The sequence below is a fragment of the Urocitellus parryii genome, chromosome 7 (assembly GCF_045843805.1).
Source record: "Urocitellus parryii isolate mUroPar1 chromosome 7, mUroPar1.hap1, whole genome shotgun sequence".
In the NCBI taxonomy this organism is placed as follows: domain Eukaryota; kingdom Metazoa; phylum Chordata; class Mammalia; order Rodentia; family Sciuridae; genus Urocitellus; species Urocitellus parryii.
In genome coordinates this window covers 45972430-45985069 of record NC_135537.1, presented here as the reverse complement: position 1 = coordinate 45985069, position 12640 = coordinate 45972430, and the positions used below count along the sequence as shown (strand labels likewise).

Genomic DNA, 12640 nt, shown 5'->3' with positions numbered 1-12640 from the left:
ACCAATGGTACAGAATAGAGGACACAGAGACTAACCCACAAAACTACAATTATCTTATATTAGACAAAGGTGTCAATACCATGCATTGGAGAAAAGATAGCCTCTTCAACAAATGGTGCTGGGAAAACTGGAAATCCATATGCAACAAAATGAAATTAAACTCCTATCTCTCACCATGCTCAAAACTCAACTCAAAATGGAATAAGGATTTAGGAATATGACCAGAGACCCTGCATCTTAATAGAAGAAAAAGTAGGCCCTAATCTTCATCATGTGGGATTTGGCCCCATCTTCCTTAATAAGACTCCTTTGGTTCAAGAATTAAAATCAAGAATCAATAAATGGGATAGAATCAAACTAAAACATTTCTTCTCAGCAAAAGAGACAATCTTGTGAGGTGAATAGAGAGCCTACATCTTGGGAGCAAATCTTTACCCTTCACACATCAGATAGAGCACTAATCACTAGGGAATATAAAGAACTCAAAATATAGACACTAAAAAAACAAATAACCCAATCAATAAATGGGCCAAGGACCTGAAGAGGAACTTCTCAGAGGATGATGTACAATCAATCAAAAAATACATGAAAAAATGTTCATCATCATTAGCAATTAGAGAAATGCAAATCAAAATCACTCTAAGATTTCATCTCACTCCAGTCAGAATGGCAGCTATTATGCATACAAACAACAATAAGTGTTGGCGAAAATATGGGAAAAAAGGTACACTCATACACTGCTGGTGGGACTGAAAATTGATACAACCATTATGGAAAGCAGGATGGAGATTTCTTGGAAAATTGGGAATAGAACCACCATTTGACCCAACTGTCCCTCTCCTTGGTCTATACCCAAAGGACTTAAAAACAACATACTACAGGGACACAGCCACATCAATGCTTATAGCAACAGTTCACAATAGCTAAATTATGGAACCAATTGGATGCCCTTCAATAGTTGAATGGATAAAAAAATGTGGCATATATACACAATGGAATATTACTCAGCAATAAAAGAGAATAAAATTATGGCATTTGCAGGTAAATGGAATTAGAGAAGATAATACTAAGTGAAGTTAGCCAATCCAAAAAAATCAAATTCTGAATGTTTTCTTTGATATAAGGAGGCTGATTCATAGTGGAATATTGAGCGGGAACATGGGAGGAATAGATGAACTCTAGATATGGCAGAGGGTTTGGAAGGGAAGGAAGGGGGCATGGGGTAATTAATGATGGTGGAGTGTGATGATCATTACTATGCAAAGTACATGTATGAAGACACGAATTGGTGTGAATATACTATGTATACAACCAGAGATATGAAAAATTGTGCTCTATATATGTAATAAGAATTATAATACATTCTGCTATCATACATAAATAAAAATTATATAAAAAGAAAAAAATTAGTAGAGACATTAAAAATAGAAAGACAAAAAGAGAATATCAAAGGAAATTCAGCTACAGAAATATTAAAAACAGCCTAGCTCCTACACAGATGACATAAAACATCACATAAAGGATTATTTACCCTGTTTCTGTTGTTTAATACATTATACAAAACTTTCAACAAAAAACTATAAGCTTGCTAAAAGGCAAATGAAAACATAATCTCAAGAGAGAAAATATGCCTCAGAATAAGACTAAGCTATAGCAGAAATTTTAGAATTATCGAATAATGTATTGAAAATAACTGATCAATATGATAAAGGATTCTAATGGCAGAAATAGGCAACATAAAGAATACACATAGGTAATTTAAGTAGGGTCAGATACTCTAAGAATCAAAAGAAAATGCTAGATATAAAATAACATGTGCTCTCAACAAATAAAGAATTAGTTTCATGGGCTGGGCTTATTAGACTGAACATGGCCAAGAAAATAATCAGTTGAGCTTAAAGATATATGTCAATGGAAACTCCCTAATAGAAAAGCAAAGAAAAAATGATTAAAAACAGACCAGAATATCTAAGAACTGTGAGATATAAGGCATATAATTAAAATACCAGGAGAGGAAAGAAAAGAACAGAAGTAATTCATTACTGAGACTGTCCTAAAATTAATGACAGAGACCAAATCATAGATTCCTGAAACTCAGAACATGAAAAGGGATAAGTATTTTAAAACAGGATAATCATTAAAAAATCTTAATAATACTTTCTTAATGTTTTATGGAAGTTCAGATTACAGAGATGGTAGAAAAAGTTTGTGCATTAAAAAAAATCCTATAAACAAACTTAAATAATGGTAATATCAACTTTATGGGCTTGACCCAAAGCGTTTTGTCTTTGATTTGTCTTACCTGCAATACTTTCAACAATTTACATAAAATGATAATTCAGGGTTATGCTATTTGGGAAGACAGCATAGAAAATAAAGTAACATGAAAAGTGTTCCCAAAATAACCAAAGTAAATTCAAATGGCACATTCCAATTATACAGACAAAATGTATACTGAATTTTAAATTTTATGTTTTAAGCACATGCATATGAAGAGTTTTTTACACAAAGAATTTAACTGTAAAGTTCTCTAACCATGTAATTTGATAGTGATGTTTCTTTACATTTCCTCTCCATTTTTCCTTCCCAATGCTTTAACAAATCCTTTCTCTTTGTGCAGGTCTTGGCTAAAAGTCATTGTATTAAGAGACCTCCCTGGTTTTCAAAGATGAATTGGATGACCCTGGTTTTCATTTCCTTTGCATCCAGTCCATACTTTTCATAAAGGTATCACATTCACATAATTATGCATGTGAAATTATAATTTCACATGACTGTAAATTCCTGAAGACAAACAGGGTTCCCATGTTTTGCTATATCCCCAGGGCCTAGCACTTTTCTTTGTTCATACTGAAACTCAATAAGCAGTTATTCAATGAACAGGTGAACAAAGATGAAGTTCTCCACTAGCAGCAACGGTCACTCTCAGTTGGAAGGCACTTTACATCATTGAAAACAATGCAAAAGCAAGATCCCCTAGAGCCTTTACCAAAAGGATAAGAAGCAAAATGGTTAAATTTATTCTAAAAGATTATTAATAGATCCAGAGACATTGTGCTTAAATAGTAATTACTTAAATATTTCATTACTTTTTAGATTATGTGTTTGTCAGATATTGTAATATTTCTGAAAGTCCCTCAGAATATTGGCATTCATTCAAAGCCTAACAAATGGTATGCTAAAGAGAGCAAATGTTTCCAAGAAGGTCCACTCCATTCCCCAAATGGGCAATCTCTTCTCAATTGAAGTTTTAAATTCCTAATGATAACATCATATCACTATTCATTAACATGTAGTTCATGTTCAGAAAATATCAAACAAAATATAAGAAAAAAAAACACAGTGAAAAGAAAATTCATCTTCAATTCTCATACCTGTAAGTGATGTGTTTGTGCTGCCACTTCTGTCCTGTTAATGCATATCGCTTTCGACGAATGTTAAATTTGGAGCTACCTCTTGTCTGGTCAGGTACACCACATCGAGGCTTCTTCATCCAGCTGCAAAAAGCATGGTATTTTGGTTACTTACTAGCAATCATGATTATTAATTTCAAAAGGAAATTGATTAAGAAGTTAATGTGAGATGGTGGTAATGAAAATGCAAACCATAAACTAAAGGGTTTAAACTAAAGTATCCTTGCAATTGGAATCAATGTAACACATATTTTTTGGGAAAGATCAAAAATCACTAATTTACTATTCATATCTTTTAGATAATTTTCCTCTCTCTAATTCACTTTGAGCTAACTGTAGAATGAAGTAGAACCTGCTATTAAAAGTTGTGTAATATTGGCCACCAATCATTAGTCCATTATGTCACTCTTAATATAATACTAAGGTATCCCCCAATTTTAATATCAATAATTTTTAAATCTATTACATGATTTTAAAATTCCAGGAAATAATAGGTATATGTTCATCTATTCTAACTTAAATAGCAATGAATTTTTTTTGTTCAAATAACATTTGCATTTCTCCAATTTTTCTTTTTCACTTTTGATCGTTGTTCTAATTTCCCAATGGCAGCCATTTACTCTGAATCTTTAATAACAAATTCAATTCATAAAAATATTTTTCCAAATATGAGGGTTAACATCACAAGAACAAAGTTGAACATTTATATTTGAACATTAAATGCTGCTTTCAATTTGTTACTTTGAATACTTATTAAGAAATTGTAATTTAGCTTCTTTTCTATAGTCTTATTTGACTATTGAAATGTTTTCTATCTATTCTCAAGTCCTGTTTAAGGAGAAAGATTTTCACAGCTTTGAGTAGTTTTCCTTTAGTGGCTTACAAAATGGTTTTCCTGTTCATTGACCCCTTTAATAACTACAAAGCCAATGCTGAATATTTATGGTAATATATGATTCACAAAGTGGAAATGAATCAGTTTTGGCTATATTTTGTAAGGTGCTTAACAATTTCTATACTTTTTACAGAAATTACTATCTAAAGGTGCTCATTTTGTAAAAATTAATCAGTTTATTTGCTACTTGGATAAATCAGTTAACTCACTTTTACAAACATAAGAATAACTTCATGTACCAATGCAATAATGACTTGTACTTCTTAAGAAACTTGATACTTTTTTTCCTGTGTTTTTATTCTGACTCCAGTAACATAGAAATTGTAGTCATAGGATTTAAGAAATGCCATCCAAGTTTAAAAGGATTATAGTTACTTTGCAAAATCAGTCTCTCCCAATCAAATGAGATGTCTTACAAATGGTAACTCTTGGGAGGCCATCCTGTTCTATGGTATTGAACTCTCCGGAGGTGAGAATGGATACCTTTTATTTTTACTAACTGTCTAGGACATTCCCAAACCCACTGAGTTGGAGAGATATTTCACTTGGCTGGAAAACATTTAAGGCAGAGGATCTACACATTCCCAGTATCTTGTGCAATGCCTAGCATATATGAGATATTCAGTGAATATTCAATGCATAGATGAATAGGGACACTGTGATTTTTAAATTAAAAATGGTCATTTTTAATGCATTTTTAAGATCTAAATACAGATTTAATTAACAAATATTAAGCATTAATGATGTATCTATAATGATTTAAGTTACTCTTATATATGACTATTTCACCAATTATATTCTCCAAAAGTATATAATTTTCTTAAGATAGGTACTTATACTTATTTATCTAACTGAAAGTACTAGGAAATAAATGAGATATAATTATAAAAGATGAATACATTTACTTAATGTGGGATATGGTGACAGCTAAGGATAATATTTAAATAAGTGCCTGGGAAGAGAAATAATTTTGAATAAAATTGACAAAATAAAATTAACTTTATCAAGATAAAGTACACTTTCAAATAGGGTATATTTTTAAAAATTACTTTAATATACATAATATTAAACATGAAGACAATGATTTAAAATTTAATAATTTAAACTTTCATTTAAATTTATGCATATGATAGAGACTTTAGTTTTCTCAGTGAAGTATGAACATCTTCCAGAGGACAGAATTTTTAGGACTAAATACTGAATTCCTATGCTAAAATATATCTCTGCTGAATTCCTAATGTATTTCTTAGGATTGTTCCCATAAAACTTTTATGTTCCTGTGTTCTATTTCTTCATCCATTTACTTATTTCATCCTGCTTCATATTTTTGAGTTTTTACAACTTACTAAGATATGTGGAAGATGAAAGAATGGGTAAAAAGATGAACAAGGCAGGACTCCTTTCCTTGCTAAGATCCTAATTTATAGAGAAGATGCATGACAAGAAATTAAAATAGTCAGCCCAATATATCTGTGGGTTCTATAACTGCAAATTCAATAACTTCATTATTGAAAGTATTTGAAAAAACTTTCTATTTTTTTGCCATTATTCCATTTGTTTATTATTTCATAAAAAATAATATAACAACTACTCACATTGTACACACACTGTATTAGGTATTATAAGTAATCTATGGATTATTTAAAGTATACAAGAAGATATGTGTAGGTTATGTGCAGAGGACTTGAGTATCTGCAGATTTTGGTATCTGCAGGGGTTCTAGAAGCAACTCCCCCAATGGATTCTAACCGTGAGCTGGAATAAGTGCTCTCACATCTCCAGGTAGATTTCCTGATTGTGAACAGGAAATATTACACGTAATTAAAAAGAAAAATCATAATCTTTCTCCCCAAACTTGAACCAATGTCATCTGAACCAATCAATGTCATCTGAACATCTCTAATGCCCATGCCAGATATTGAGGTACATCCTCCACTATGCTCTCCTCACACACATTCAATCATAATGTTGTCTATTCTGCCTTCAAGTATCTCTTGAATCTCTCACTCTCATCACTGCCTTCCTTCTCACTGCTAGTGACATCTATCTTCTTGCCTTTGTTTTCTGTGACCTCTATTTGGAATAACTTTTTTCTCCTTACTAACCCTAAGAATCCAAGCCACTCTTCATATTCATCTCACACAGGGACAGTTCACTATCCCAATGCCACAGATACTGCACTATGTATTCTGATTCGAATTTATCTGACTCTATCTTCAACTGACCTGTGAATGGAGGGAAGGAACCCAGCATGAGGACAGTGCTCAGTGAAATCTCCCATAAGCAACAGGAAGTAAATAAACTAAGTCTACATGTTTTTTTGAAGATATTGATCTCTCCAATATCCTGCATGTTTCTTGAAAACATTATAACTCTTTCCAGCTCTGTATCTTCAAAAAATTCTTACTACATGGACATAACATGAACACTTTTACATAAGTCATCTACTTCAAGATTTAGCTTTAAGTGCTAAAAATAAACAAAATATTATGAAAAAATAAATACAACAGTAGGCATAATCCAACATCAAGTAACAATGCAAAGAACTTTTTTTAAAAAATGTTTTTAGATATACATGGACACAATATTTTTATTTTGTTATTTGTTTATTTATTTTTAAACTATTTTAAAAAAATATTTTGCTTATTTAGTTGTAGTTGGACCCAGTACATTTGAACCCAGGGCCTCGCATGTGCTAGACAAGTGCTCTGCCACTGAGCCACAACACCAGCTTGTAACAGTGCAAAGAACTTTTAATGAAAGTTGGTCAAGTTGAGAATATTCTGTTAAATTCACCAGCATCTATACCCAATATTTGTAGCATATATCCACTTGTTAAATCCCATATATTTGCATACATAAAAGAAGCAGGACTTAATATGTGACATATATACACATATGTGTGTGTATCTATACACACACACACACACACACACACATGTGTGTACATATTTATTTATTCATTCATTACCAGCTAATAACTATAAAAATCTGACTATCACATTTTCTATGTTATTTTTAGACAGTGCTTATTTGTGAAAAGTGTCTTTGATCAAACACACTTAATTTTTCTGTGTGGCAATATATAGCTCATAAATGTGTGCTTCTTTACTGACTCACTAGAGGAATTTTAATTTAGTCTTCCAAAGCAAAGACATGGGGAAGAGACACTGGGAGGAGAGTGTGAGCAATGAGAAAGGAATTTTGTAATATCAAGGTGTAAATAATGGAACAACCCCAATTTTCATAAATATCATGCTGATTTACAATATTGACTATGGTTTCAAAACCCATGCACTTTTATCTATTGGAACAGATCATGAATGTCATTTAAAATCATTTAAATTAACTCAAAGGCAAAAAAAAAAAATCAGTGTTTTGAGAGGAGTGTAAAAGTTGAGAACAGTGATTCTGATTACACTCTGGGTGTCATTCTGCTTCTGCAGACTCACTAAGCCTGTGATGTCAGTCAGATCATGGTTTCATTCTATGACTCAGTTTCCTCATCTATGTAGGGGAGATGATAATATTACCACCTTTACTGAGTTACTGTAATGTAGTTAAATCAAAGTAGTTAAATCATGTAAAACACTGAGAATAGTGTCTAACAGTAATAACTGCTATAATTACTTTATAATAATTATTGTGAACTTACAAATATCAGAAAGTAGACATACTAATAGCAATACAAAGAACAGCAAGAGTAGCTGTATACAAAAATCAACGTGTTTTGGCTCACTTTAACCTGTAAGTTAATACACAGCATTTTCTGTTATGCAAAACAGGGATCTTTCTGGTACTTTGATTATAGAGATGGGGACATCTATACTTTCCTGTTTTACATAAGTAAAGTAGCCATAAGTGCTAATAAACACATTTGTACATTTGCAGTATATGTACAGATATATTGCATATGGAGTGTCTGTTAAATTCAATAAAACTTTTTCTTTTTTAATGAGTTGGAGTTCCATGAATATACAGAAGGCCATCTACCACATGGCTACAGGAGGAGACTGGGAGTTTCAGTCCGTGTCCCTGGTGGTCCTGCAGGGACCACCATTGCAACTGGAATTGTACTACGCAGCAGGTCAGTGTACATATCCTTACCTTTACCAAGAGAAAAAAAATGACTTGCCAAATTATATTTTGTTCTTTATCAATTACTATTCTAAGAAAAATAATAGGTTAGACATGTTTTTATTTCAGATTTCCCAAATTTTAATGAAAGGTAAGAATAATATCTTCTGCTTCTAATTCTTCCTTAGATGTTTCTTTATATATTCTTAAATTTTGTTTATTACTTTATATATTCTTAAATTTTGTTCATATTCACAGAGTTAGGTCTAGAAGTCATGAGGCTTATAAAAGCAAATTCTCTTGAAGCTCAAAATGTTGATGACTGGCAGCTCATTCTGGTCCAGAGCTATTTTCTATCAACTCATTAACTGCCTGCATGGACATACATGTGATTCACAAGGCTGAAAGTGCAAAGGTAAAGTCCTTGAGCACCTGAGAACAGAAAAGAAGTGGATTAAGCTGTCCTGAGCCTCTCTGAGAACAAAAGTTCTTTCAATGTCTGCTCTTATTCTGCCTTCACCATTTACCCTTCAGAATGGAATCTAAGCTCTCTCTATTTAGCTGCCAGCCATGCTTCTGTAGCTACCAAAATGAGGATGGATCTATCTTATAATGTTTCAGTGTTTGAGTACCATTAATAAATTCAGAAACAAAAAAGGTTTTATTACTAAAGAACCCTTCATTTATGTCTAAATTGAAAGAAAAGATAGAGTATTAACTTGTTAGTTCTTTAGACAAAAGAATTGAAATCATGTTGATAAATTACATAAAAATATAGTGGTTCATATTATATCTTGTTATATAAATATCTCAATTATCAAATTAGAAGTTAAAAAAATCTTTATAGGTTTATAATAATTTTCTGAAAAAAGCTACTTATTCAGTGTTAATTTAGTTTCAATTAAGTATAATTTCTGGCCAGGGTTTGAATAAACTGAAGACTTATTCATATTATATGATATATCAAAACACAGAAACATATGCATGTATCTGTGAAAGAATCTCAAAAAGATTTATCACTTTAAGAAATCTTTCATCAAGCATGATTCAGTACATACCACCACACATGTGAAAAAGAAAACAAATTTAAAAATTACTATTAGCATTATAAAAACATATCAAACTCATTTTTCCTTATTGTATTGTTATTTTTTATCTCTTTGACAAAAATATATACATATATTAATGCATAGTATGGCTTTCTCCATTGACTAAGGAATTTAAGTGAATTTGCTGACAAAGCTCAGTCAATGAACTCATAAATTAAAAGAAACATTGCAACATATAATGAATTCATTTTTGGTGGAGAATAGGTAATTATTAGCATCTTTCCAAAACATGTTCTAACTGACACAAAAGAAATATAATACGCCATTTGAGATAATATCTCAAATGTTGCTTGAAACATTAAATGTGTTGCATGAAAAGAGTTCATCTCATCAAAATGATATAAGGCTTACCACAATTGTAATCATTACTTTTAATTACCCAAGAATTATAGAGTAAGTATACCACATGTCTGTCTGCCAAAGCAGCATATCATTATTTAATTTTTAAACAAGTGATCTTGAAAAAGAATCTAAAATTAGATAAGAGTTTTTAGACTCTGAAAGGAAATTATTTTTATAGTGAGAAATAATTTTGGGTCTAAACCTGTAATGTGTCTTATGTAATAAGGCTCAGATGGAACATTCACACCTTATAATTTGATTATGTAAAATAATAGCATTCAATTTCAGTATATATTGTTACCATATATTCACTTGAGATTACAAAAGAACAGACAATTGCTTTTAATAGCACGATTATGTTGATTATACTTCCAAAAATAGCACATTACTTGATCTGAGTAACTTGAGCAATAACATCAGGAGTAGAAGTACTTCAGTGGAAAAAAAACAGGAAGGAAGCAAATGAAGGCACAGGGTTATAGTTGGGGTGACAATAAGGGTAAAGTCAAAGCAGACACAGAATTAGAGGAGGCATGACTGGGAAATAGGGGAAAATGAGAGGGAGTTAACAAAGAATTTGTGGGTTCACCTGGAAATAACTGTCAGGCCTAACACTTTCTAAAGAGAAAAATGCTTTAGCAATTTAAGTAAATACACACACACACACACACACACACACACACACACAACTCCAGTGTTGAAATTTGTTAAAATAATTTTAACAAGTTTTGTTAAAATAATCATACACAAAATCCAACACAAACAGACAGACAAGCAACTAAACTCCTTTGGTTTTTATCAAGGGTTCTCTATTGTGTTGATTTTTTTCTAAAATTCTGTCACAGAAATTCTACTTTAACTCCTGTGCACCAAAACTATCATCTCTCCTCTTGTGGACTCAGAGCCACACTCTACCCAGAAAAGACCCATATCCTTCTCTTCACCTCCATCTTTTCTATCTTCTCCTACCAGACAACAACAAACTGTTCAGATCCCTTTCCACGTGAAGGGCCCAAATAAGTCCTCCACACATTGCTCTTTTGTTATCTCCTGACAAAGACCTTTCTCTAGTTGCTCTAGGAAATCAAACCTACCCATCATGAATCCTTCCAATGACCAAGACTGAAAACAAAGGCCAGCTTTGTTTGGTGGGGTTTCTCAATTTCAATGTCTATAAAGGTACCAAAAACTTCCTTATAATTCTGGTATTAGTCAAGTGTGTCATATTTTCTAAAAAAGTGAACCAGGAGCTAACAATTCTCCACTAGGGAAACAGAAATGTGTATGGAATGTTTTGTAAAATGTTGTGAAGAGTGAAAATTAAGTGGAAATCTCCTCTATATAGTGACTAAACACAAGACTATCTGAAGGTTTTTGCCTATTAGGATGAGGGGTCCTTATTGCTCAAAATGAAAGTTGGATATGATATCATTAAGAAAGCATTATAAAGATTAGGGTCAGCAAGTCTCAAGGATCAAAATTTTACTCCCATTACTGATAACAAGTTTCTAATTATTGCAGAAAGTGTTCTGTTTATTCTTGATTTCTTTTGCCATGGTATAGATCAAAGGTAATAGTTGCGCATTTCTTAAAAGTGTTGGAGGAGGTAATAGTTTTTTTTTTTTTTCAGAATACCTTGAAGTTTAAAGCCTCTATTGTGTGCTTTCCTACCTTGTTGACATAGAAATGCTTTGTTTAACAACAGGCTATAAGCATTAGAAAGTAAAATCTAATCTCAGAATTGTATGTTAAATTAGTTTGAGGTGTCAGAATTACATCTGAGTCCAGAGAGCTCAAGTGTTTAAGGTTTAAAAAGAAAAATAAATGTGCTATTTCTTGAAGGACACAGCGGGGCAAGTTCCTCAGACTAAACGACAAAAGACCTGGGTTCTGCTGCTATTCTGGACTTGACTCAGCCTTTGACATTCAGTTCCTTCATTTGAGAAAGTAGGAAGAAAAATATCTTCCCCATTGTGGAGGTTGATGTATGATCATCAACCTAAATAACAGAAATAGAATCACTTTGTGAGTATCAAGGGCTCTAAAAACACAAATGATTTTTTCTCCACTGAAAAAAATTAATTACTTCCTCTTTTGCTGTCCAGAAACAAAAATGCTGCTTTATAATATTACAGAACTTACCCTGTGCCTGTGGAGAAGAGTACACAGTTTGTGACTATGTAGCTATGTATAGAACAGAGTTCCTTTGACAAAGACCTCATGTCTTCTGAACCTGATAAAGCCCCTTTCATAGAAAAAAAAAAAGTGCCCAGGAAAGAGTTACTGTTTGCATAAATAGAATGATTAATGAATAAATCAATAAGATAAAAAAATATTATTAAAGGGTAAAAAGCAGCCACTTGTTAACAAATTTAGAGACTTTCCATTGAAAATCCTTATTTGATTTATCTCACTTGGGAAACTGTCATCAGTGAGGATTTAGTAAACAATCAACAACTAGCCCACTGAAAACTTCCCTTCCCACCCATAATAGGAGGCCTTATCTGAATCACTTCCCAATTTTCATGTGTAAATATTTCTATATGGCTTATATGAAACTATTAACAGGACTCCATTTAACAGAGAGTAGCCTCTCTACAGATTTGCAGAAAATACTCTTACTAGACATAGAAAACTGTTCTATTATTCATTGTCCCTCCTTGAAGTGGCTTCAACCATAAACCCACCTTGACTTTATTTTCTTTCCTGGATTGAAAATGTGTTGATAAGATCAGGTGAGTAAAGCTAACTTTGGACCTAAATGGTGTATGAGGACTGGAGTTAAAATCGGACAAATTTTAAAG

At 32.2% G+C, this 12640-nt stretch overlaps 1 protein-coding gene across 1 annotated transcript in view; it reads right to left on the bottom strand.

Annotated features, from left to right (window-relative positions):
* Window positions 1-12640, bottom strand: part of Mmp16 (matrix metallopeptidase 16) — a 241952-nt gene that overhangs the window by 117912 nt on the left and 111400 nt on the right. Inside the window, exon 3 of the mRNA XM_026383922.2 lies at window positions 3375-3497. Within this exon, the coding sequence (XP_026239707.1) occupies window positions 3375-3497 (123 nt within the window). The remainder of the gene's footprint in view (window positions 1-3374; window positions 3498-12640) is intronic.